The 27,338-nt window shown below is 35.4% G+C and overlaps 5 protein-coding genes across 6 annotated transcripts; all 5 read right to left on the bottom strand.

Annotated features, from left to right (window-relative positions):
- Positions 1-1,298: 1,298 nt before the first annotated feature.
- LOC102624067 (putative WEB family protein At1g65010, chloroplastic) lies at positions 1,299-4,171 on the bottom strand. Its single transcript, XM_006466200.4, has 2 exons — positions 3,616-4,171; positions 1,299-3,366 (listed from the first exon to the last, which is right to left on the bottom strand). The coding sequence occupies exon 2, from the start codon at positions 3,339-3,341 to the stop codon at positions 1,479-1,481; it is 1,863 nt and encodes a 620-aa protein (XP_006466263.2). The 5' UTR covers positions 3,342-3,366; positions 3,616-4,171; the 3' UTR covers positions 1,299-1,478.
- Positions 4,172-4,902: 731 nt separating this feature from the next.
- Positions 4,903-7,173, bottom strand: LOC102624358 (pentatricopeptide repeat-containing protein At4g02750-like). The gene is made up of 2 exons (XM_006466201.4): positions 6,032-7,173; positions 4,903-5,882 (listed from the first exon to the last, which is right to left on the bottom strand). The coding sequence occupies exons 1-2, from the start codon at positions 6,861-6,863 to the stop codon at positions 4,921-4,923; spliced, it is 1,794 nt and encodes a 597-aa protein (XP_006466264.2). The 5' UTR covers positions 6,864-7,173; the 3' UTR covers positions 4,903-4,920.
- A 1,626-nt stretch (positions 7,174-8,799) lies between these two features.
- On the bottom strand, positions 8,800-10,145 carry LOC102624717 (histone H3.3). The gene is made up of 5 exons (XM_006466202.4): positions 10,024-10,145; positions 9,704-9,775; positions 9,541-9,617; positions 9,374-9,464; positions 8,800-9,280 (listed from the first exon to the last, which is right to left on the bottom strand). The coding sequence occupies exons 2-5, from the start codon at positions 9,773-9,775 to the stop codon at positions 9,110-9,112; spliced, it is 411 nt and encodes a 136-aa protein (XP_006466265.1). The 5' UTR covers positions 10,024-10,145; the 3' UTR covers positions 8,800-9,109.
- A 1,272-nt stretch (positions 10,146-11,417) lies between these two features.
- On the bottom strand, positions 11,418-18,038 carry LOC102625006 (uncharacterized). 2 transcript variants are annotated; one of them, XM_006466203.4, is made up of 9 exons: positions 17,316-18,035; positions 15,667-15,873; positions 15,294-15,539; positions 14,816-14,882; positions 14,523-14,714; positions 14,267-14,358; positions 12,679-12,861; positions 12,456-12,592; positions 11,418-12,205 (listed from the first exon to the last, which is right to left on the bottom strand). In XM_006466203.4, the coding sequence occupies exons 1-9, from the start codon at positions 17,808-17,810 to the stop codon at positions 12,019-12,021; spliced, it is 1,806 nt and encodes a 601-aa protein (XP_006466266.2). In that variant the 5' UTR covers positions 17,811-18,035; the 3' UTR covers positions 11,418-12,018. The 2 variants fall into 2 exon arrangements, 1 of the variants encoding a protein (XP_006466266.2); XR_008056502.1 differs by lacking the exon at positions 11,418-12,205 and having other exon boundaries at positions 14,263-14,358; positions 17,316-18,038.
- Positions 18,039-25,149: 7,111 nt separating this feature from the next.
- On the bottom strand, positions 25,150-26,926 carry LOC102607289 (transcription factor MYB108-like). Its single transcript, XM_052443994.1, has 4 exons — positions 26,661-26,926; positions 25,930-26,059; positions 25,399-25,793; positions 25,150-25,353 (listed from the first exon to the last, which is right to left on the bottom strand). Exons 1-4 carry the CDS (start codon positions 26,758-26,760, stop codon positions 25,343-25,345), a joined length of 636 nt encoding a protein of 211 aa, XP_052299954.1. The 5' UTR covers positions 26,761-26,926; the 3' UTR covers positions 25,150-25,342.
- Between the last annotated feature and the right edge of the window lie 412 nt (positions 26,927-27,338).

Below are 27,338 nucleotides of genomic sequence, written 5' to 3'. Positions count from 1 at the left end.
CCCCGGAATACCGTTGATATTTTTGGTGAGAGTAGCACGAATCAGTGATGCATCGAGCTTTATTTATTTTTTTGCCATTTTTTTTTTCTTAACCACAAGGTGGTTCAGAGTGATCCTAATTATAGGAGATACTTTTAAGTCCGTACCACAAGTCAGATTAATCCCCATTTGCACCGGATTAACCCGTAAAGGGTGAAATGCTGATCAAAGTGGTGACTCCATACGAGAACGCGACTTGAACCCCTAACTTCTCTTAAAAAATGAGAGTGTTAAATCACTCACATTAATCAACTTGGATTTTCTTTTTTTTTCTTTTCTTTTATAGGGAAGCTTTTAGGTTAAGTATATAATATTAATTACAATGTCATGATGAAAAGCCATGAAAACCATATTCCACTTGTGTATTTCTTGTTTGCAATTGGCTCTTATTCATTGATTGTAATATTGAATTAACGAGTATTTGTTGACATCTTTATCAATTGATGAGATTCAGAATCGCGGAAGTGATCAGCTGCGTACCACTTCTTTCAGATATAGCACAGTTTCATTAGTTAGATTTTGACACGTTTGTAGTCGCGCTTCGCTTCTTTCGGAGTCGCTGCTTCTAAATCTCCAGATACTTCCTTCTTTTTTGTAAAATTTTAGTCTGTTTAGTTGGTTTTATTAATAATCTATTTTTAATAATAAAAAAATAAAAAATCGTAAAACAAATTCTATTCTTTGATTCTTAAAACATTAAGCGCAATACTAATTAATCGCAGTCCATAGGAATAAGGAACCAGTTGAAGAAGACGCGGATATTACTTTTATCCGCTACCTGAAAATGGTCAACGATTGCAGCGAGTCCGTCGGACCACTTCCTCTGTGTTTTGCATTCCAACGAGCGCCCCCAGTTTGAACATTCAGAATGTTTTCCAATATTGTCAGTTTCTCATTCCTCTAGAAGCTTACAACCAAACCTGTCACAACTCAAAACACTTCCCTAAAAATAAAATTTCTTTACATAATTTTCCCCTTTCTATGCTAAATTTTTGTGTAATTTTACAATCTATATATCCATACAATGGCTTAAGCTGTAATATTCAATGGTTGTGAGGTAGCAACTCCCCGTATTTAATGATTATGATAAACTGTAGAACTGAATCAGAAGGAAATAAAGGATGTGGAATTGCTTAAGCCTTCACGGCATTAAAATTCTTGTAGCTCAAGTTGTATTCTAGATTTCTAGCACAAGGGAAACAATTTACACTTTTTTTTTTTTAAAAAAAAAAAAAAAAGGAAAAATGGGAACCAAGTAATAAACTGGAAAACATTTCTTCCAATATTCTTGTGTGTTAAGTCTTTCATATACATATAAATATATCCTGAAAGGGAGCATGTACACAGAGTAATTACAGCTCCAAGTTTCATTTGTACGAAAAAGCTAAACCAGCAAACAACTATAAAAAATCAAAATACAATGTATATATATATTATGTTTATTCCATTGATGGGTCTTTTTTATGAGGAACCCTTCTCATTAGTAGTATATCTCCAAATCTCCTTATCAATGCTTTCTTTTTTCTTGTGTTTCTATCACCGTCGGGATCATCTAAATGCGTACCCTCTAGATTATCTAAATCATCTGGAATTATTGTTTTCCCATCATCCGAGAAAGAAACCGAAGAATTCTTCCGATGATGGCTTGCTGAGCCCGGTGAACGTACCTCAAATATAGAGCCTCGAAGTGGGTCAGCCTTACTAGATTCCTCATCTTCAGGCTTAAGTTTATTAGAAAACTTTGCATTCTCGTTTGCAACCTTGTGTGCATTCTCATCAGCAACCTTGTGTTTAAATGGGATTTTTACGTCCCTGACACTGATACTAAAACTTTCAAACAGTTTCTTGCCATTGCCATTGCCATTGCCATCTTTATTCTCCTTGTCCAATGAGTTATCTGCCTTTAGTTTCTTGCCTTCTTGTGTTTCCTCCAATTTCGACTCTTTGGAAGATGATTCAGAGAGCAACTTCTTCAATTCCTTCATACTTTCAATATTTGCAGCTTCATTCATTTTAAGGTCTTCGTTTTCTCGGCAAATAAAGTTTAAAGCTTCTTCCTTGGCATGCAAGGCATCCTGAAGCCGAGCATTTTCTGCCCTAGCAATCCCAGAAGCTTCTTTTGCAACATTAGCCTCATTTATGGCTTGCTTAAGTATATCGCGCAGTTTTAGAGTCTCCTCCTTTGCTGCCCTGGTTGTGTTCTCGGCTTCTTTAAGCGACTCGAGCATGGCCTCATGTTCCTGTTGTGCACCGTCTCTTTCCTCTTCTGCTCTCTTGATACAATCAACAAAACGAGTCTCTTTCTCATTCCAAGCCAAAAGTGATTCTTCAGCTTCCAATGTTAACCTATCGGCAGTGTTTCTGTAAAGGTCGGCTTCTTTCTTCAGCTCATCCAACTGCAACTTATGGCTGTCCTCAATGTTCTTGAGCTTCAGCTTCAATTCTTCAGACTCAGCTTTTTTCACTTCAAGCTCTGCTTCAGTTGAGGTAAGTTTTTCCTTAGCTTGGCTTGCTTCTAATGCAACTTCTTTCAGTGCTAATGCTAAATCATCAAGAGCCTTCTGGTTATTCTCTTCCGCCCCAGTAACCAACTTCAGTTCATTCTTTAAAAACCGTACCTCCTCAAGTAGACTGCTGACCTTCAACAGGGACTCCTTCTCGTTCTTTTCTGAAATAGCAAGCTTATCTTTCGCCAATTGAAGCTCAGAATTAAGAAATTCAACAGTTTCATTTGTACCCGCAAGGCCACTTTGAGATGCATTAAGATCTCTAGACTCCAATTTCTTCAACTTTTCACGAAGAGAGTTGATTTCAAACTTTGATTCTTCAAACACAATCATTGTTTGCTCAAGCTGTTTGGTCTGGGCAGAAAAGGAATCAAACATCTTTTTCTCGGATTCCTTCCTTTTCTCCACTTCCAGCTCCAGTTCCTGAAGCTTCTTCTTGCTTTCAGAGTACAAACTCATGGCATGAGCCTCTGATGACTTTGCATTACTCAAGGTCCCTTTTAACTCATCCAAAGAAGCATCTTTCTCCACCAGCTTAATCTCCCATTCTTTTTTCAATGATTCAATGTTCTTTTCTTTTACCTTCAATTCTTTACTTAATGTTTCATTCATTGTGTATATGTCTGCAGCCTTCCTGGTGGACATAGTTTCACTAAGCCTCATGTTGGCCTCTTGAGCCATCCTCTTCATCTCATGAAGCTCATCGAGGGCTCGATCTCTTTCTTTTTCTGCAGCATCCAATCGATCCTTTGTCATCTTAAGCGTATCCTCAACAGGTCTCATGTACTGCTGCATCTCCGAAACTCAGAACAATCGGTTTCTAACACAAATAAATTAGAGTTATACATGAAGATCATACTCGATGAAAAAAAAAAAAAACACCACTTTTACTTTGATTAAAACCAAATTCTAAACCAGCCTGATCTGGGCAGGATTCTAAACTCAAAGGCAATAAAATTGATAATCGAAAAATTAATACAAAATGCGTGACAAAACACAATTCAAGATTCAATCCATCAATTGCTTATAGAACAAGCAGTAAACAAAAACAAAAAGAAAAAGGCCTTACCTCAGGCAAATCGTGATCTTTGACCCTGAAGGGATTTCCCTTGGAATTATACAAGTATTCCGCCTTGAAAGAGTTCTGTTTTATATTAGACAAAACCAATGAAGGGTGCCGTCGTGGGAATTTATTAGACCCAGATAATAAAATCAAATTTTTTGGTCTTTTTTGACGAATTCAACAAGCAAATAGATAACTTTATTTTTAAAAAATAAAAAATAACAAAAAAACAAACATCTGATATTATGTACAACGAGAGCCCATTAAGGCTAAAAAGTCTAAGAACGACTAAAGCATGAAGAGCAGCTTGGAGCTTCAAACTTAGCCTCTGGGGGGTTTTTGTATGGTAACAAACCTTTTTCTGTTGATCACCCAATATCCATAATTGGAAAATCAGTAAAAAGGTTTAGCACAAATAGATTGAGTTTGTAGGAGAATCCGAGGTTGTCGGGTATATTAACTAAAAAATAAGAAAAATCAATGATAGCTTTGGGCTGAACGGTTTGGAAATGCGAGAGACCGGTCGGTTACTCGGTTGCTTGGCTTGGTATTTGGATTGTAGCAGTTTGGCGGGGAATTTAAGAAAATGTTGGTTGGATGGAGAATATTATTCATTATTCAAATAAGCATTATTGTATCTTGATTTTGACCCGCATCTCCTCTCCTTATTCGGCCGGTTGACAATGACGTGGCATGTTTTAATACGTATTTGGCGGCCACTAGTCTTAATTTATTATATACGGGTAATTTTTAAGGTCGTTCCTAAAATTTGACGTTTTAATACGTATGAATATCCTTCGTTTACCCACTTTAAACAAAACAACAATTTGCTGGGATAATCAGTCATATTAGGCCAAAATAGTAGCTTCATTTTGCTGCCAATAAAGCACGCTGAATGTAGCCGCCGTTAAAAGAGTATCAGCCAACAATAGCAGCTACAATGTCTGTACCCAGTCTCAAACAGGCGCTTAAGTCTGATGCGGTTCAGCAGATGCAATGATTCTTTGAGGTTCGTTTTGATGCAACAACACAAATACATCAAGTCCAGGGTCCATGTTCTCGAACATCATTGTCTCAGGATAGCACTTGTGTTCCAGGAAGTTCAGAATTACAGCATTTTTCATTCATCTTTTACAGAATCATGCTTCACCTTGATAATGCCTGTGCATTAATTGTTATCAGAGACCACATCAACCTCCGCGTTTCCCTCCTGTCAAGCATTTCCTCTGTGTTAAGCTGAACTAGTTTTAGTCACTCCTAACAAATATTACTTTTCCACCAGGAGCCCACTAATATCAAATAAGTTATATGTTAATCAAAAGAGCTCCATGAGGTAGCAATTTCTACAAAATCATCCACGGACTTCATTTGTACACTAGCCCTCTTAAGTTCCAAATGAATCTTATCAATACATGGATGAGACATGTCACCTCCCAAGAAATAATGCACTTTGTTACCAATTTCAATCCAACTATAAGCACATTGCTTAGTAACTCCTTGCTCTTTCATTAGAAGCCGCACTCTTGTCACATCTCTCCACATGCCAGCTGCAGCATATAAGTTGGATAACATAACATAAACTGCAGAATTCTGAGGATCCAATTCCCTCATTTTCTTAGCTGCTAGTTCCCCTAATTCCACATTTAAATTAATGACACATGCGGCAAGAAGCGAACCCCAGACTCCTGTATCTGCTTCAAATGGCATGCCTTGCGTTATCTGCCAGGCCTTCTCCAACTGCCCTGCTCGACTCAATATATCAACTAAGCAAGTATAGTGTTCAGAGCTAGGGATAATTCCATAAACTTTTACCATCAATTCAAACAAATCCATGCTCTCGTTCACCTTGCCTGCATGACCACAAGCAGACAATAAACTAAGAAAAGTAATCCCATCTGGATCAAAGCCATTCAATCCCATCTGGCTGAAGAAAATAAGAGCTTTCTCATAGTGGCCATGTTGCGCAAATGCTGCAATAATTGTATTCCACGAAACAAGATTAGGACTGTGTATTTGTCTAAAAGCTAGTTCAGAATCAAGGATGCCCCCACATCTGCTGTACATCGTAATAACAGCATTACAAACAGACACATTTGCTTCAAACCCATTTCTTATAACGAGAACATGACTTTGTCGTCCTTCGTTCAGCAATTGAAGAGCAGAACAGGCAGTGAAAACTGAAACAAGAGTCGCGTCATCTGGTTGCATATCCATTTTAATCATCCCCGAAAATAACCTCAATGCTTCTTCAGCAACACCATTTTGCGCATAACCTACAAAGTATAACGGCAACAACAACTAGCATATCAACTTTCCCATTTGAGTAATTTAAAGACCTTCATGAACCATGATTACAAAATATAAAACCAGTTCTAAGACCTCTGCAGTTACTTCCAAAATTGGGCTAACAATGGATGCGTACCAGCAATCATTGCATTAAAAGACACACAATCTTTAGGCTGAATTCTTTCAAACAAAAGTCTAGCATTCTCCAGCATCCCCACTTTACAGAAACCCGTGATCATAGAGGTGACCACAAAAACATTTTTGTCATAATCCGGCATCCGATAAAACAATTCTCTCGCTTCACAAAACCTCTCGTTCTTCACGTACCCGGTAATCATCACCGTCCAAGAAACGACATTTTTAAATGACATGTAATCAGACAAAGCCCTAGCCTTATCAACCTCTCCTTTCTTCATAAAACCGTCAAGCATTGCAGTATAAGAGATCACATTCCTCCTGGGCATCTGCTCAAAGAGCCTGGTAGCTTCCTCTAAGCGACCATGTTTTAGAAAACCTGAAATCATTGCGTTATAAGTGGCAGTATTTCTCTCGGGCATTGCTTGAAAGTAGTCGAAGGCATCGTCAATCCTGTCATTGTCGATGCAGCCAGCTATCATGCAATTCCAAGAGACTATGTTCTTAACAGGCATTGATTGAAACAAATTCTTTGATTCTTGAAGAAACCCGTTCTGCCAATAGCCAGTGATGATGGCATTCCATGTAATGACATCTTTTGTAGTCATTTGATCGAACAGTTGGCGCGCAGCAGATATTTTGCCAGCACGAGACAAAGCACTGATCTTCGCATTGTTTACGAACACATATTGAGTTGAAAATAGCCGGATTAGACAATTGGATGAGTGAGGAGTAAAGTTACCGCAACTGTCAGGAGTGCTGAGTATTCGAAGTATGGGCGGGAAAAGGATACGTTTAAGATAAGTTTGATGGAAATAGCTATTGCAAAGCATGGGCGCCTCCCAGGTGGTTTTGATTAACACTCTGGCAAAGGCAGGGATATCATTATTTCTCTTTAAAGTATTACTGAGTGAGGACAGAGGACACCAATCAAATTAACAGGGTCCCGCCGAGTCCTTCCCCAAATGTCTCTGTGTTTTCATGGTCTAAGGGGAACACTATATATGCCTGGAAACAACCCTAATCCCTGTTATAGGTTTAATATGCCGCAAATCGAGGTCCAATTTTGATCAGTATTCATAAATAAAGAGAGAGAGAGAGAGAGAGACTATTAGCAACCCTCCAAAATTCCCTTAAAACCCTTTTTCTATTACAATTATATTTAAAGACAAAAATAATTATCAATTCATCTATTTTAATATTTTATCCCTCTTCAAACTTTTTTTTATTTTCTTCCCATAAAAAATCATCTGTATTTTTGTTTTATTCATTAATTAACATATTCTATTCATTATAAGTTTATAACAAATCCACAATTTGCCAAGCAAATTATAGTACAATATCGATTGTTCTTTGCTTTATAAGAAGGGACATTTTAGCCGAGGAAATAAAAACCGTATATCAACAATGAAATTTAATTACTCAGCTTCAACTACAATGATCTCATATTTGGTTTCTTCTAACTGCTCATTGATGATAGTCACACAGCATCCTGCATAATTCTAATGACTTCCTTTAGTATGCTCTAATTCCACCTCATTAGTTCCAGTATCTTCTGTTATCCCCTTTCCAACTTCTTAAATTTGTAACTCATCATCAAACAAATTATAAAAGGCTAATATATCTTGGTATTTTTTTAATGAATTGTTTGAATCTTGGTGTTTTCTTTTTTATCTTTTCCACAATTTTTCATTCGGATTTGCTTCATAATCATACTAAAACTTTTTGCATCATAATTCTAAAGATATTGAATCTAATTCACTAATTTGTATTAAGAAGTTTATCACCCTCATAAATTTTGTGTGGAGATTAATATAATAAGACTCTAAAATAATTTTAGTAGTGAGAAAATATTAGGAAATCGAAAAATTAATAAATTAGAAACAAGGGGTAATTTAGGCATTAAGTGGAATACTAGTGATAAAGAATTCTTAGAGGGGTGCCAATAGTCCAGCTCAAAAGAGATAAAATAATTAAGTTCCGTTTCTGCCCTCAAATACCTCCTTAATGCCTTTTATATTCTGCCAACAGGCTTTCGAAAATATTCAGCAAGCATTTAGCTTTGGCATGCAAATGTAGAGAAATAATATGCCACAAATCACCTGCTCAAATATAAATTAGGCCACAATATGGCGTTAAATTAACGAACATGTTTTCTCCTACCTTTTTGCTCTTAATAATCTAGGTGAAATAAGTCATCAAAATTAAATCTTTTAAGGAAAAAAAAAGATTAAAGAGAAAATCCTAACCCCTACCTAGCAGCTACGAGCCTACCAGAACCAATCTGGCCATTCAAGGCGACCTACTTCACGTAAGCCCACCAAAATTAATATTAACCATTTATTGAAAAGAAAACTCCGTCATATCATTTCACTATCTAGTAATGGGTATCCAAAAAATTAAAAATCAAATTACATAATCAGTTATTATAAATAAGAGGTGAGAGTGCAGGGCTAAAAGAAATCTGTCCACGAATCGAACAGTTGCGTAGGAAGCTCCAATTTCATTGTGAATTTGCAAAGTCTTGCTCAGAAATTACAATCTCACAGTCTTTGATAATCTAAGTTAAGAGTGGCTTCATTGTGAATTTGCATAGTCTTGCTCAGAATTTCCAATCTCACAGTTTTGATAATCTGGGTCCAGAACTCAGTCACTCTGACTTCAATAATACCACACCATTACAATTGAGTTCAATGAAATGGTGAAGAAACATCAATATTTTTTTTTATTATTCAACAAAAACATTGAATCAATTTCATAAAAGAAAAATAAATAACAAACTAAACTTAGATTAGAAGCAAAATAATAGAGATGTTCAACACCACCACTATTGTGGCAACAGGTATCCAAAAGAACACATAAAAGCCAGTCTCTTATGGCGAATTAAAATCCCCATCATCAACAAATAGACATTATAAAACACCACCAAAAACAAACCCAGATGATGACAAAAGCCATATTCTAATAACTACTGGAATCCTACCCCTATCTACCCCCACCAACCCCCACGTACAAATTAACACATTACAACTTCCCCCTTCCCTTCCAGTCATTCAATTGAAGCAAGCAGCAATTACGCTTAAGCACGCTCGCCACGGATCCTACGGGCAAGCTGTATGTCCTTGGGCATAATAGTGACACGCTTTGCATGAATGGCGCAGAGGTTAGTGTCCTCGAAGAGACCAACAAGGTAAGCCTCCGCTGCCTCCTGCAGGGCCAGTACTGCATGGCTCTGGAAACGCAGATCAGTCTGCAAAACAGACAACAAAATAGCTATTAACCGTCTATCAAGAAATCTTGGGAACTCAATTTAAAGATAACAATCAAAACGATAATAAGGTACCTTAAAGTCCTGAGCAATTTCACGAACAAGTCTCTGGAATGGGAGTTTCCTGATAAGCAGCTCGGTACTCTTCTGGTACTTGCGAATTTCTCTGTACAAAATTACCCACAAAAATTAGACAAGAACAACTAAAGCTATACAACGGAGATTTAAATTAGAGAACGAACCGAAGGGCGACGGTTCCAGGACGGTAACGATGAGGCTTCTTAACACCACCGGTGGTGGGCGCAGACTTACGGGCGGCCTGTAAAACAAATTCACAACATAAATCTTTTAACATACTGAAAGAAACAAACATAATTAAGCGAAGAATAGTGAAATGAAACAAACCTTGGTAGCAAGTTGCTTCCTAGGAGCCTTTCCTCCGGTTGACTTACGTGCAGTTTGCTTGGTACGGGCCATCTGTACAGATTACAATCACCGCTTAATTTAAACCAATTCTTGATCAGATCTTAAATAAACGACAACCCTACGGATTACACAAGCGATTTCAAGAATAAGTCAAAATCAAAAACCCTAAATTGACAAATTCGCCGGTAAGAGGAGAAAGCCAACACGATAAGAATGATGACACGGCAAAATCACAAGATTTGTTTTTTTCTAAATAAACAAAAAAAAAAACCTAATTAACAAAAAACAAAAGGACGTACCTCTGAGTTTCTTCAACTCTTCCACTCAATTTCTCTCTCTAAAAATTTGCTTTAAAAACTGAAAAAGGTAGCGGTTAAGGCGTTTATATAGAATGAAGAAAGGTGAATGGGATCACGGGATTGGACGGTCGCGATGCGCTATCCGTGTGTTTTTCTTGTACGAAATCTGACGGCGTGAGAAGGCGTAAGATGTGTTTTCTTGGGTTAAGTGGATGGTCACGATGTGATTTTAGAATGATGACGCGGATCGTCAGTGCTAGTTACTCGATTCCTATTGGTTATAGAAGGAAGTAAAGAGTTTTTGAGTTTTTTAAGTATTGCCTACTGTTAAGGAGGTCTAACTCACTAATACGTGTCGGTGTTGGAGAAGCCAGAGCGGGCGGAAGTCGGTTTCTTGAGGAGTCGTTTGAAAAATATATACGGAATGGTTTATTATTGTTTCGCTACTTACAGAATTGTGAAATATCAAATTATTATAAGAAATATAATTTTTATTAATTTTTTATGTATTTTACTATAAAAGATAAAATTAATATTTTAATAGTCAATTAATAATTTTAAGCGAAAAGAAGTAAAATAAAAAGTTTTACAAACTTACAGTAAAATGAAAGAGAACAATATTTTTTAGTTGGAAGCTGCTACCTTACGTTGCATGTAAGGTACAGTCTCTCACAAACTCAGATATGGATCTCACTTGAACCCACCATCCTTGTGAGAGGCTGTACCTTACATGTAATGTAAGGTAGCAAAAGCCTACTTTTTATAGTCATTTAATATTTTACAATTCTTGAAATAATAAACTAATAATAACCATATGTGGAATTATGAGAAAGTAAAGGATCCGCTGACAAATACTTGTTTCTTTATTTGCCCTGTTTTGACTTTTCGTCAATATTTTTCCTGAGACTTGTGATTCTTTTCCAGCACGTTATGTCTAATTAATTTGATTGCTTCAAGTTCACTCTAATTAATTAATTAGTAGTTCCAGTATCACCGTGTCATAAAAAAATAAAACTTTGCAGAAACAATAATTACTAATATTTAACGTATTGCATTCAATTAGATTTTCAATTAAATTTTAAATATTTTTGGTTTAATTTTTATATATAGAAGGAAATAGTGGCATTTTCATATAATTGCGAGTTTACAAGTTTCTTGACTGAAATATCATTCCCCCCCATTAAAACAAAACAATAATATAAAACAACAGCAATAAGCCAATAATTAAAGTTTCAACAGGTTTCATCGCAGAAATTTTTCTATTCAATGATCAAAACCATTATCCAATGCAAAATGACAGTGTACTGGGAACTTTCTTCCAAAAAACCAGTCTGGCGCAATTTTTATTAAGTTCAGATGCAAATAGAATTCAAATAGAAAATACAATTCTGATCTCTTAGAAAGAAACTTTCCGTTTCTAAAGTGAAATGGTTACAGCTACCAAAACCGCATGAACAATAATCATTTACAGTTTTACACCTTGTCTGTTCAGCGTCTTCTTTCAGAAAAGACGACACAATGCAGGCCGAGCAGTCAAGAGAGGAAAAAGAATACATTTCATTTCGACTACCTAATTTTCCTTTACAGAGGTACAAAAAAATTGGTACTAATGCATACAACTCTTAACTTAACACGGGAAATAACAATCTCGTACACCAAGAGCTCCCTGAACAACTAACCCGAAATGCTCAAACAAGCCCTTAAAATTATCAAACACCCTCGTCTAATCAGCAAGGCAAACCATACGGTGTCAGATTCCAGACTCAAGAATCAGTGAGGTTGCACTAGCAATAAAATAAGCAGCAGCAACCATGCAGGACCTATTGCCTAATTTTAACAGAGTAGTTTTGTCACCTTATATCCCACCGACTTACCCAGAAATGCCAACTGGTCCAACTTCCAAGGGCCTATAAATACTGTTAAACTAAATAAAACTTGACCACCATATGGTTGCAGCATATCATACAGATTTTTGCAAGACATTTATGGTCCTAATCATGCGTCACTCAAGTGGAAATAGTCGGCAACTCCCAGGTGATTAGCAAGCCGCCGAACACAGGATTGCACAACATCCGACTTTGGAGAGAAACAGCTGGGAAGTTGGGGCAGGCAGACAGGCAGATATTCCTCACTGGCTTCTGGAGGGAAGAAGTGAAAAAACACACAGCGGCAAAGTATAAATCTGAAGACAAAACAGATCATATTTTATAAGAATATAATAACTAAACAGCCAAAATATAAGCAAGAGTACTAACAGACTATCAATCTCATTCAGACAAAAGCCCTTAGCCGTTTCTTCCTGCAATACCCAGCAGTCCCATCACTTAAGCTCTACACTTGTTCCAAAGTGGAATCCATCTTTCCATTGGACGCAAAACATATAATTAACCAATCAGATACAACCATTCTGCTTAAGTCATAAAGTTCTTTACCTAAGAATAACCCGCCGTAGAAATGGATCAGACAGAACTTGTGCCCAGACCAAATCCAAGCTGGTGGATGTACAGAGAAGAACTTCCCATTCAGAGAAAGAAGTGGAGAGTATACTTTCTGCGTCATTGTAAATGTCCTAGAACATAAAAGCACAAGGAAATAAGAGTAATTGTTTATACAATAAACCATTGGGAGGATCAGAACATTTTGCTATTGACTTACAACATTAGCATCTGATGAGGAAATGCCAACCATTTGACAGAAAGCTTGTAGAGGAGCAGTCAAGAAAAATGTAAACTGACTTCCATATTGTGTTGTATCAGCACTCGACGGATCCTTAAATGCTGGCCTCAAAGGTGAAAGCAGCAGAGCAGCAGTTTCTCCCTTTTCTGCACCGTGTATGACCTGGAATCATTCAAAAGCCAAACGCAAGGAAATGTACAGATTAATTAAGATTTCAAAGGCCAAAGATGAAGGAAACAACAGAAAGAAAAAGAAAAAGGAAATCAGAAATTCCGACAAGTTTTGCAAAACCATGAATAATTTTGCCTTGCAATATACACTCAGCAGAGAATGGCATTCAAATATGACTTTACTGGTAGTTAGAATTGCATTTAGAAACAACTTAATAGTGAGGTCAATAGCGTCATGCAATCCTTAGAACTAATGGTCACTACATGCCAATTTATTAATTCAAGATGGTTCAATCAATAACAAAAATATAATGTTAAATCTTGCTACATATTACATATGTTTATAAATATATTACGAGAGAGCATCCATTAATTGTCCAATCCTATCTCTCTTAATTGATTTGCGTTGAACCATTATTAAGGTAACCAAGAAGTCCCACAACCAACCAAGATATGTTCAACCACTCACAAGAACACATAACAGGTATTTTTAGCGCTCCACATAATTCGAATCTCGAGAGGTCTGGCTATGCTCCTCCTCCTGAGTTCTCACTTTATCAAAACCACCCGTTCAGGTTACTTCTAGTAAACTAAGGGTCTGTTTGGCACTGCTGTCAGACAGCAACAGCTGCAAAGTGTTTGGTTAACACTTGCAGCAGTGGCTTTTAAGCCAAGGTGATTTTATCCAACAATTAGTTCACAAAAACTTATATCTTTACTAGTTTTGTCAAAAATATATTTAAAACTCAAATTTACCAAACACAATCAACTTCTATTTAGGAGCTAGAACCTTTTTTCATAGCAGTTTCAGCTTTTAAGTCATAGCACCTCAATTCCAATTACCAAATTGACCCCGGCTTGAGGGAAAAGAAAACAAGATAAAATATAGAGATGAACTCATTTTTTTGTTGTAAGCTAATCTATATTTAGGAACTTTTTAACCATAAGTTTGAAAATTCAAATGCATAAAAAAAGTGAAACTAGGGCAATCACAATTGAACTCCTGTATAATTCTTTATCCTTGAACCACTCTAAAGTAACAAAAGGCAAAAAACTCCAAGCAGAAAAAGAATCATGGCCTTGAATAGAAGAATAACTGGAACTCACATCCTTGTGAGCCTTTTTTCTTATTCAGATTTTCATGATATCTTATCCTAGCAAATTAATTCTTCAAAGATGTTTCAGATTCAGAAAGAAATATAGAGAGAAAGGGTAGCAGCTGCATTTGCATGTAAGCATACATATCTAACTCAGCAGTTACAGCAGAACAAGTCATGAATCAGTCTAGTATAATCATAGTACAGTGTATGACAGCTGAATATTCTACATAAACTATATATAATTGTAGACAGAATCGAAATTGCCCGAAAAGCGAGAACAAGTTATGACAAACCTGCCTTGAATGCATGGCTGATGTCACTATCAACAATCAAGAATAATGGTCTCCGCGTAAAAGGAAGTATATCACCTGGGTAGAGGTTATTTCGATCTGCAAACCCAGTAAAACCATATAACAAAGGAAAAGAACTATAAAAAGCTATTTGAAATTGAAGCATAAGAGAAAGTAAACAATGGGCAAGAACAAAAGTGAAACCAAACACAAACCCTCACAACACAGACTAGATATGACATAAACTAACTGTAGGTGCCTACCCCCATTTCCTCGAGGACCCAACCACAGATAATTTTCATAGCAGTCACTTGACTCTTTCTTGCCATTTACATGATATTCAGGTATAGAGCTATTTTGTTTCTGGGAGATCCGAGAAACAATTTTGCTGCTTGAAGATTTCCTTGATCCTCCAGAATGTTCCCCCTGAGGAACATTACTATGACCAGCCTTCCCTGTAGAATGGATAATTGAGATGACAAGGACAAAAAGTGGGAAATCAAGGAAAATATAACTTGGTTGAACTTTAAACAAGAAAAATGGAAGCAAAAAAGACCTGAAGACGATAGATATAATAACATAATGCTCTCTGGAGGGAGCTCCTCACAGACGGTTGCAATAACCTGTCAATGCATCATTAATCAAATATTAACCTTAATAATTACATATCCATACCAAAGACTGCAAGAAACTGAAAGAATGATTTAAGTGCGCACTGCACACATCCTATATAGAAAACTAGATCCAGATCTTTACAACACACAGACAAAAGACACATGCTGTGTAGAAGAAAACCATTACAGTGCAAACGTTGCTACAAGATCCATATGCACAATGTTGAGAAAGGAATCAGGCTTTTTATTCCCAAAAAAAAATATTAATATCTCTATGACATATATACGACAGAAGATCTACAGATGCAAGCAGATAGACCACCAAAAACGTTTTCAATCAAATGCAGAAGCAAGCTAACTAGTTTACATAACAGACCATGTTAACTGCATTATATTCAATATAATGGCTTGAAAACTCACCGCTAACAAATGTGTCGCAGACGGGCGATAAAGAACAGCCTTCCTAGGATTTGGAGGTAAGCTTGGATCAGTCATATCTGCCACAAAGTTTATATCTATAACTCCAGAGGTCCCTGAATGATCAATTGAAGCACCAGAATGATCATTGGGTAGAACAGGGCGCTTTTGGTAAAAAGATCCGGTTGGCTCCCATTCCAAACATTGCAACATTCTATAAGTGTCCAAAGTAAGTTCAGCAAATTTAACCTGAAAATGGAAACACATTTACAACTAAGTTAGATTTCTCCCTGCAGAGAATACTGCCAATATTAAACACCAAATGTTCTAAAATTATGACAAGCAACAATCTAGTTAAAGAGGGGAAAAGAATTACCTCATTTCGGTGATAGCTTGTCAAGATTGCATCCTTAAATTTCAAAACCTTCTTGGCGTGGAAACGTGCCACATATGGAAGAGAAGCTGCATGAGAATCAAACATAGCACAATAACGCAATGGCCTGATATATGCAAAGGCCGTGTCAACTTTAGTAAAGCGGACAATTTCTTGAACCACTATCTTCCATTCTTTGAAGTTTGTTTCCTACAAAGAAAAAACCCAAGTAACCCTGGTTGCATCTTGACAAACGTTACTACTGGATGACAAAGTCAAGAAAGCATGAAATTATAGCATTCCTCAAACTTTGTCATGATAAGTTTTGATTGATTTTCACCTATAATGATTTGCATGCTTAATTATGAGAAATAGAAAAGCAAAAATTTATGCTTCTATACTGCTGTACGCTTTTGATTACATTTACTTGCAAATCATGAAAGTAACATATAAACCTCCTCTCGCAATTTCCAATCAACAATTCCCACATAGCAATTGATGGAGACAATTATAACAACCAAAGGGAACAAAATCAATCAAAGCGGGTGAACCAAATCTATTGTTCTAGTCTTCCAGACATAATCTGTTAAAGGTTCTCTGAATCATTTGGTGCAGGTGATATATGCTACTTGAAGAGAACATAAAGAGTGAGAAATGGCCATTGGAGCATCCAATTCCAATAAGCTTTTGGCCTGTCAGGTTTACATCTCATTAGATGTTAGATCAAAAGAACTCTCCTTGCACACACACTCTTTCTCTAAACATTGCCAGACCATCTTGTCAGTAAGTTACTTAACAGTGTTAGCAATCAAAAAAATATAGAATTTGAAATATCATAATTAACAACTTGAGTCAAACGTTTTGGGCCCAGTCAGTTTCTCCTAAATAAAAATGTAGGCCAAACTTCCTTCTGCCAATTTCATTACAGAGTAGAAAAGTACTTTCTTGGATTCTGATCTGAGTCTGATTTGCCACCTTCCTTCAAATATACAATCGTCAAATGCAATTCTATCTCTAAGTGAAATCAATGATATCACCATAAAAATGGTATTTAATAAAAAAATTATACATGGTAAGCTCCACAAAAAGGGAAAAAAAATATTTTTTAAAAAAAAAAAGTAAAAGAAACCTCAGAACAAAATCAATCAGCTACAGAATATTTGAGTGGTAGAAGATTTAAAACCTTAAGTTTTAGGAAAAGAATAAAAAAATATATAAACATAAAGCAACGTGCAAATCCATTTACCGAAACACCCATCAGAGATAATATAATTGTTAGAACTAATAATTTAGAGCCTCCTCGGTGTTTCTAATACTCAATTTACTTCCTCAAGGATAGCAGAAAAAACCAGGTGGGAAGCAAAACTGAACCATTCATCCCTTTCTCTTATCATCGTATTTTCAATTTGAAAAAAGGGGAAAACAAAAAGAAAAACAAAAAAAGTAATTTGTGCAGTAGCAAAACTTAAATCCGCCAAAAATAAAAATAAAAACTCAACCTTATACTTGTTTAGTAACAACAATCTAAAAAAAAAAAATCGATTTAAAACTTTTTATCCATTATATAATTCCTGTACATCTTTCACAGCCAACAAACAGAGCTATTAACACTTCAAAAGAAAGCAAAATTAAAAATTGAAGCTTGAATTTACCCGAAAATTGGCGTTGCAATCATCGACCAAGTCCCTGAAGCGGTCGACGAGAAACTTGACCATCTCAGTCCGGTTTAAAATCAAAGAAACCAGCAAAAACCGAGCATAAAACCTCAGCTCCTTAAACCTAACTCCCAGTTGCTTAACTTTCGCTCCCTCGAAATATTTCCTACTCAAAATGGCCTCGTAAAACACATAAGCCTCAACAATAAACCTGGCCTCGCTCGTCCTCATGTACTGGTTGAAGTACAGCTGCCCGATCCGGCTGGCGATCTCGCCAATCTCCCACCGGTTCAGACCGGAGGCAACGAGCTTAGCCCGGTTCTCTTGCTGGTACTTCCATAAGCGCATGTAAGCTTTGAACACCTTCTGGAAGTAGTGTTGGTTTTGGGATCGGTGGCCGTACAAAGGAAGGTCGCGGACTCTGGCGAACTTGCGGTCCGCGCTTTCGATAAGAGCGCGAAACGTTTGAGAAACGACTTCGTCTTGAGACATGAAGGTCGAAAAAGTCCCCCCTAATAATGCTTGCCGCTGCTATAACTACTAGGTGTCCATCGGGAAATGAGAAATATGGTTTTAGAGTTAGCCTTAGAGAGAGAGACGGGAAGACGAAGATGTACGCTCCGCTTTTGGGTGGTGTGAACCTTGTGAGCTATGAATTTTGTTTGTGAGGTGTCAGCATGAAATTCTGTTTTGTTTTAAAAAAGCGTCTATTTTTATTGTTCGGATTTTGTTAGTCGGTTAGTCCCTTTCTTTTTCTTTTATTCGTTTATTTTTCCGGAAGTTGCATTTACTGTTTCAGTGGGTTAACGGTGGCTGGCCCTCGCGCTGGCGGCGTCGGAGATTTGGATGTGAGTCGAGGGTAAAAATTTATAATTTACTTAAAATAAATTTATTTTTTGGATAAAACTGTGGTGTAACTGTGGTACCGTGCCACAGTTGTACCAAACTGTTAGATTTTCACTTATTTAAATGGACCTCACTCATTTAAGTGGATCTAACGACTGGTACAACTGTGGCACGATACCACAGTTACACTGTAGCCTGACCCTTATTTTTTATATTATTTTAGTTGAAAACTATTAGTGTTATTAATTAATTTATATATATATTGAAATAAGATGGACGAAATTCAATCAATTTTTTTTTATTTGCACCTCCACACGATTCAAATTCAGGCCAACATACATATATGTATAATATATCAATTTAGGTGGACTAGTTTACTACATTTAATTAGTTCTATTAATAAATAATTAGGATGGTTACAACTAAAAACCTTACACTTGAAAAATATTATGTTAAATTATTAGTCACTACCCCCACCGTCATATTAAACTATTGGTCGCTACCACCCACTCATGGCAACAAAGTTTAAACTCTAAATTTTGTGTACCACGAAATTTTTTATTAGTTAAACAGTGCTTTTTTGTATATTGATTTCTTTTTTTTTTTAATCCATTTTGTGGCAAGTTTTATATATTGTTTTTAGGACATTGCTAGAAACACTTTCAATACAACAAATTTTAGAAAGTGATATGCTATAATAATTGTCGAATTATAACATCACATACGTAACTCTTTTTTTTTTTTAAGAATCATGACGTAGATAACTTATCTCTTCTTTATATAGTTGCATTAATGCATTTATTATTACGTAGTTTTTTATGTGCCATTACTCACAACAAAAGGCAGCGTATGATTTCAAACATGACTGCCCGTCACACGTGTTTCAATTGTTTGTCCGAATGACAATTAAACTAACGGAGGACCTTGAATTATTGGGGGTTCCCTCTTCAAATTTCAATCGTCTATCAAATTAAATATTTTTTTTTTGTTTTAAGCACGCACTACAACTCAGATTACAAGTTTCCGCTCGAATCGGGAGACACAAGTTCTCCTAACAAAAACGACTTCCTTGCGGTTCGAACTGGAGAACAAACTCAGTCAAGCCACTTAAGGGGACTCTACTGCAACACTTTGTTGGTTATTTCATCTACATTATCAAAACAAAGAAAAACTAAAAGAGAGTGCTGAAAATGAGCTCGTGAAGTTGTCCTCTGTTATGGTCCCAAATCTTGAAACCTTAAATTGATGAGAAAATTTCGTGCAAACTTCCAATTATGAAGAATGTGGAACACGAACTCGTGATCCCATGGTTCCAATTTTCTCGACCCTCAAAATTTTATCAGTTTCGAAAATTCGAATTATAATGGCAGATGAATGCTTAAGAAAAAGAAATTGTTTGAAGTATTATTCTATGCGAAAACAACTCATTTTCTGCATCGATCCATAATGGCAGCAGATTTATGGCCAGGGGCCACCATGTGATCGCCAATTCACCATCTCCAATTCCAAAGAATTTTGCATCTACTTATGCTGTAGAAAAATGAACTGGAACGTACTTGCATGCACGGTATTTTATACCAAATTAACAAATCACCAAATATTAAAAGTTACATTAACTTGGATCAACCTAATAATGGTTATAAATAACTCAAAAATTGTATCAATCAAATTATATTAATTTGGCACCACTGCCCAAACGAATTTCCTTGGTCATATATGTGACCGATTTTCAAATCAACAAGCAGAAATTTTCATTCTATTTTATTTTCTAGATGACTCCCAATAAAATTTAAATAATCACTCGTTAATAAAACACTTAGGAGACCATTTCGTCGAGCCCTTGGAAATTAAGTTGGACAGACAAGGTATTTCATAATATAAGATAAAAAAAAATTAATAATTTAAAATGATTAAATTTTGATTATCCTTCTTATAAATTGATTCCTTACTTTTAAAAATCTCAATTTATCTCTTATTTTTATGAAGAAGACCAAAAAGATTTTATCAATTCGCTTCTATTTTTTCCCCAAATTTTGAATAAAATAAATATAACTTGAGATTTTTTAAAATAAAAAATAATTTAAAAATATTTAATACAGGAAAATAACAAATAGATTTAACGAATTCAAAAACAAACACATAATTTTTTAAATATATCCACAGACTATTTTCTGTCCGCAGAAAATGCAGGATACAAGTACACGAAGAAAGTGAGACTGACTATGTGTTTGGGCAATCATTTCGGCGTTTTTATTGGGCAGAATATTTTGGCTAATTGGAGTCCCTTTATTCTACTATAACTTTCATGGTAAGATGGGACCACCGACGGGGCGGGCTTGACCTTGACCTAACACGAATTATGAAAAATAATAATAATAACGGAAGTGTGGAACGACCGAAATGAGCGGTTCTTGATTAATTTGGTCTATTTTGAATTCGCATCACCCACAAAAAAAATAATTAAATTAACCAAACCAAATCGGCATTCGAATAATTTTTGTTTTGAAGTGCCAATTGGTATCATGGTATTTTTTTTCTTGATAAATCGCTGACTTATCTATTCTTTCTGGAGAATGAGGATGATTGTGTGATTCAACGAGATCAGTGGAAACACTGTTGATACCCAAAAAAAAGATTCGTGTCTAGAAATTTGTTTGGTTAAAAGTTGAATGAAGGCAATTGATGCGAATCCAATGAAGAAATTCCACCCAAAAATAAGATTTATTAGTGGATCCAATTAATTGCCGGGTGCCTTTTATAATATGTTTATAAAGGTTGACCTTGACAAAACCTAAAGATGCATGAAATGAAAGCTCTGAAAATTATACGTCCATTGACATGACATGTCTCGCGATAAATCCAAACTTCTATGATAATTTTGTTTCTAATAATTTTTTATTTTTGTTATCACAATCAGCTATTTATTATTTTCTCAAAGTGGGGTTGATAGATTTTGAGTTGTTTATCTTTCGTTATCTATATATATTTTATACATATGGATGGACGATGGCGATTTTGGGATTTTATTTTTTTCGCAAATAGGTTATAGAGTTTTCTTATGAACTTGGACACGTTTTGTCATTGTTAATAACAAAATAGTTTTATTTTTAAGCTTTATGGGATACATTGTTTCACCAATCCATTGAAGACAGATATCGTATGCAAATTTGATTTTCCTTTTCTTTCGGGTGCGAAAAAGGAAAAAAAAAATCGTGTCGACTTCAAATACTTGATTGATAGATTTCTTGTTAGCAATAATTTACATTTCGTGGATTACAGAATTAAATATAATTGTGACCAAAAATGAGGAAATAAAGATTAATAGTTTTAGTTTCCGTTTAAAGTAAGTAAATTATGATAATATGTTTAACAATTTAGATGATAGCGGCATGTATGTCAAAATCAATACAAAATAAAAATAATACGCCATCTTTATCAATCTTACTGCCTTGATTTTTTTTTAACGGACTTAGATAAGTTACATTATTATGTAATTTATATCAATACAAAAGTTGTACCCGTAAACCCACATAGTTCAGTAAATATAATCTTAGATCAATCATTATTGGGTTCGTGTAAGTTGCATCACAATATAAATAATTAACGACATCCCTTTTTCAATATGCGGAGAAAGGAAAGGAGTTATTGGTCATAATCTAATAATTAAATTGTACAGTAGTGGACAAATTTCTCTGTGTCACTAAACCAAAACGCGTTTAAATTTAATCTTGAATTGTTAATGTATTATCGAGAGGAGGTCACGTGTCACATTAAGATTCAATAATTTATGTATACATAACCCACCCTGATGCTGAAAAGAATGAATCTACGGGCACCGGGGGCTGATACTTGAAGTTTCTACTTTGAAATGTTGAAACTCGATGAGGGAAAGACTAAGAGATGGGTGCTAGCTGTGGTCGTTTTTTAATCATAGTGCAAAAAAGTGAAATTATCAATATTCTTAGTAGTTAGGTTAGATGCATTATTTTCAACTTGCCGCAGAATCTGAAATTAATCGCCCAAAATTTCCAAGCGTTTGACAACACTGATTAATCTAATTTTCAATTTGAATAACTAATTTTAAGTCGTTGTAAGTTACGAATAATAAAACTTGAGTTTTTCTTTTTCTTTTTTTAATTTGAAAACTATGATGGCCGTAATATTTTATAGACATCCATTAATTTCAGGATCTGTGTCGCACAACATTTTCTTCAAAACTTACTATGGATCTTTTCAGAAAGTATAAACATTTTTTTCAGTATTTGAGATTGACCGTAATAAAACAAGGAGGAGGAAAAGAGGGGAAAAAAAAAGTTGACTAAACTAAAGTTGATCGGTGTGAGTGATTCCTTAGTCTCACTCCTTAAAGAGTTAAGGGGTTCAAGTCTCACTTTCGTATGGAGTCACCACTTTGCCTAGTACTTTACCCATAATTGGGGCATACTCAAGACCACATCGTGATTCAGACAAAAAAAAAAAAAAAGTTGACTAGCTTACTGTTTGGTATTTGCAAAAGATGGCCGCTAAAAGAACCAATTAATTACGAAGAGCAAAAGCAAACGCAATCTTCAGTCTTCAGATTTCAAACCCAACTTCAAATCATCGTTCGGAGAAAATTTCTTTTATTTATTCGCTACTTTTTTTTTTCCTTTTAATCCTAAAAGAGATCGACCCCCATTTATAGAGGTGTTAATCGATTAATGGACGATCCCAGACTTTGTTCATTTCCATTAATACGGCTCCACACCGCAAAAGGGGGCTGCACGCTTGGTATATACTTTGTTTAATCACTTGGGATACCTCCACCAATGTTCATTATTTTAATTTAAAACCCTTTTATTATTATTATTTATTTATTTAAGCTGAAACACAATTACCATCAACCCTTTTGTTGTCCCTCCTTTCTTTCTCTCTCTGTTTCACGGTGGGTCAAAGAAAGCAATGTTTAACAGCAATTAGCAAATGCGTAGATATTATTTTGTTGGGGGGTAGTTGGATGTTTGTTGTCTTAGATGGGGTTTCTTATACAACAACAACAACACAGGCAATATGAATTATATCCATTAAAAATGAAAACGGCATGTGTATGAAGGTGAAGTGCCCCTCAATTCTCATTAGTCATTTCTCATTAGTCATTCCCATTTATCTTTATATTTTCACAAGTCCAAGGGGCAATAGCCAAGCATGGGCATCTCACATATATGGCTTTATTTGCTTTTGCAATTTTCAATGGATGTCATTTTCTTTTGCTTTATTAGGTGGGAGCTTTCATCGTCTTCGCAAATCTTGCACTTTCACCCATTGCTACTGGACATCACATATGCTTCTGTCACGCCACAGACAAACCTTTTGATTTGAATATTTTTACTTGCGTGGGAAAAGTCTATTTTGGTTAGACGAGTGTAGTTCGTTGGTTGGTCTAATAGTAATATGTAAAATATGTGCTTATACAATGTGTATTATTATTATTATTATTATTATTATAAGAACTCTTAAGTTACATTTCATGTAACTTAGTGTTTGTCTACTATTATCTATCAAACGTACGTGCGTAGGATATTAAAAAACGATATGATAATAATATCATCTAATAAGTCCCTCTATTGGCTACTATATATATATACATATTGAATGCATGGCGTTGTTGCTTTTTAATAACATAAAAAACCACGACCAACATGCAAGAGTGTTCTCCCTCAATGATATTTTATCTTTTTATCTTTTGTTTAACTCTTAACATGTACATCTCTTACACAATTATATAATTATACATGGGCCACAAAACTTCAAAAAAATAATAATAATGAAATGCAAACCAACCATCCAAGATTTGTTTAGGTTATCAAATTTTCTTTCCATAAGTGATTTGAGAACAATAAATAAATTGTATATATAATCAATATTATATACCTTGTCAAAGTTATCAAATGTTATTGTTGACTTTATATAGTCCACACGAAAAAAAAGGGGGCACTCATAATATATGTGTTAGTCAATTTTAAGAAATTTTAAGGAAAAAAAAGTGGAGTTATCAAATAAAATTTTAAAATTTACAAAAAGATAAATATTTTTGCCGGCCGCCATGTTTTTACTCTCTTATCAGTTTCTTATATGTTAATCTTACTTTAATTGGATGGGATAATAATTAATTTGAACGATATGTAAGCTGAAAAAGCTAACTCTTTTAAGTACATCTCATCATTGTCATTCATGAACACCCACCACGAATTTAATAGTGGAATAAATTTCCGTAATTTTTCTTTCTAGGTCATTGGGGTTACGTGCAAGTGTGGTGGGATCGCCTCAAATGTGAAAAAAATAGCTTAGCATTTGATTTGAGTTTATGAGTAGCTTTGGAAAAGAGAAGCAATAAAGCTAATTAAAGACTTAAAAGTGAGAAGAAAGCAAATAAGGAATCGAAATCCAGATATTGGAGAATCTTCTAAAGTAATTGCCTTTGGAGAGTCAAACGAGGGAGGAGGAGCCGATGATCGTAAAAAGCTGTTTGATAAAAAATAGCACCCAAGTAATGATGACTAACGGGCAAAAAGAGGAAGTTTCAGAATTTGACACAGCGATTTTTGATGTGCTTGCTGTACGTTGAAGTTTCAGTGTTGTGGCATCATGGCCCAATCTTCGCAGTATTGTTCCCAAAAGTTATTGAAATAAGACTTAGGAGACTTAAGGTTGTTGCCTGCAAGTTTGTACTGTAATCTGTATGATCGTACAGAGAACGTTGTCCAAGCTAGGTTATACTACTTTTTTGAACAACTAATAATTTTTTTTAATGCTTAAATTATGGAGTCCAATATTAATTAATTAAATAAATAAATAATCATACAACATGTATTAACATCAGTATCATATTAAGTCTGTCGCGCAACTCATTGAAATGAAACTGATCAGATCCTACACATGTTATTGCGCGTCATGTGATTAAACTACATTATAAGAAAGAACAAAAAAAAGTGGCATAATTCATACGCATGAAAATCGTATCATTAATTGAAACTTTGTGAAGGGCTTATTTACTTGCAATGAATGAGAGAACGCACAGCCGCACACGAATCAAAATATTCATTCCCATAGATTTCCTCGTGTTCGCATTATTATGTTATTTTGACTTTTGTTAATAGAGCATACAAGTGGAAAATGTATGGGCATATATTGCTACTCATTTAGTTGGAACCTGATTCAGACTGTGTCGTTGAGTCGGAACCTGATGAGTTGGAACCTGATTCAGACTGTGTCGTTGACTTGGAACTTGATTCAGATTCAGGCTGTGTCGTTGATGAACAATCCAATGGTTGCATGACCATTTGCCCCGTGCCCCCATCAATGGGGGCAGTGGTGAAGCTGCCGGCGGTGGCTGCCGTAGTTGCGATTGGGGTGGCCGTTCCGGCCGGGGCCGCCGAGTCCAATTCTGGTGTAGTTGCGACTGGGGAGGATTTGTTGGCTTGAATTCTTTCAATCAATCTTGGCATCCATAAATAACGCACGGTGTCTTTGAATTGCTTGCTGTTCACGTCACATTTAAGTTGTTTTGCCTGCTTTTGAACTCGGGTCCTCCAATAATTCTTTATCTCATTATCAGTTCTACCCGGCAAGTGTTGAGCAAGTTTCGACCACCTAATATGCATATGTATATGTATTTAAACAAATTATTTGTCGTCAAATTTATAATCATTAGGGTATACAAACAAGTAACCCAGATGAAAAAACTTTGTGAAGTTCATTAAAATGAATATTAATTTAATTTACTCACCTGTTTCCCCATCGAGAATGAAGCTCTAGAATCAGAAGCTGTTCTTCAAGAGTGATCTTTCCAAGTCGAACATCGGGTCGTAAATAATTCAACCACCTTAATCTGCAGCTCTTTCCAGTTCTTTTGAGGCCTGTTCCATTGAATTTGGCTTAGATATAATTTTCTTTCTCTTGGTAAAGTTGTCAAAGAAAATTTTCGTGGATTGGAAATTTGCTTTTCATGAGAAGTGTTTTTGGCTTAAGGACTTTCCACAACACATATGCTCTTTTTATTTAATAAATCAACTTGCATCTTATCATCTCATCATATATATCAATATCATCAACTTCATAGTAATAAACACAAAAACGAAGCTAGCTAATACAATTTCTCTTTTTTACGCTAAACATGCAGCTTTTAAATTTTGCTTCGAATAGGTAAAAGTTCTTGAAAAAGAAAAACACTCAAAAGACAAAAGGGGAAAGGAAGCAAAAACTTCGCCGTTTCGATTATGCATGATAAGGATCTTTCTCTTTCATTAAGAAAAAACGAAAAGCCCATTTTACTCCAAGAAAAGACATGGAGATAGAAACATGACGCGAACAAGTTGATGACTTCAATCATCAGCTTGTCAAATTTTCCTCCGCTATTATTATTATTGTTTATTTTATTTTATTTCACCAGAGAATTATCTCGACAGAACTAGGGGATTTTATTAAAAAAGAAAAAGAAAGAAAATAGAAAAAAATTACCTGCACAGCGAGCAAGGCGGTTCCATCGGCCTTCACCATGAGTAACAATGTAATTAATAAGTTTAAAATCTTCTTCAACAGTCCATGGACCTTTTCTCATGTCCAAGTCTTCTTCAGAAATGGTAGTGCTTGATGATTTGAAGTTTCTGTTGGCTCTGCAAGCTCTCCCTTTAACTTCCGTTTTCTTTAATTTAGGTTGCCTTAAATGAACAAACTGAGTGACTGAAAGAAAGAAGACCCCTTCTTTCAGATTATGTAAAGAGAAATAGCCAATTCTTAAAAGAGAAAATAAAAGAGAGAGAGAGTGAGTGTTTTGGATTAAAATAAAAAAATGGGCGTGCAAATGAAGCTGAAGTGATTCTCAATTTTAATTAGTCATTCTCATTTATCTTTATGGTGTGATTATTTGACCAAAGTGAGTGTTTTGGATTAAAATAAAAAAAATACCGTGCATATGAAGATGAAGTGCTTCTTAATTCTCATTAGTCATTTTCATTTATCTTTATAGTGTGATTATTTGACCAGAGTGAGTGTTTTAGATTAAAACCAAAAAATGACATGCATATGAAGCTGAAGTGCTTCTCAATTCTCATTTATCTTTAAAGTGTGATGATTATTTGACCATGGCATGCAAAATCATTAGTAGATTTCTCATTAGAAGAGTAGCAGCAACCTGTC

This window comes from Citrus sinensis, chromosome 7 (assembly GCF_022201045.2).
Source record: "Citrus sinensis cultivar Valencia sweet orange chromosome 7, DVS_A1.0, whole genome shotgun sequence".
In the NCBI taxonomy this organism is placed as follows: domain Eukaryota; kingdom Viridiplantae; phylum Streptophyta; class Magnoliopsida; order Sapindales; family Rutaceae; genus Citrus; species Citrus sinensis.
Note: the sequence above shows the minus strand (reverse complement) of the source record. Positions and strands in the feature narration are given on the sequence as shown.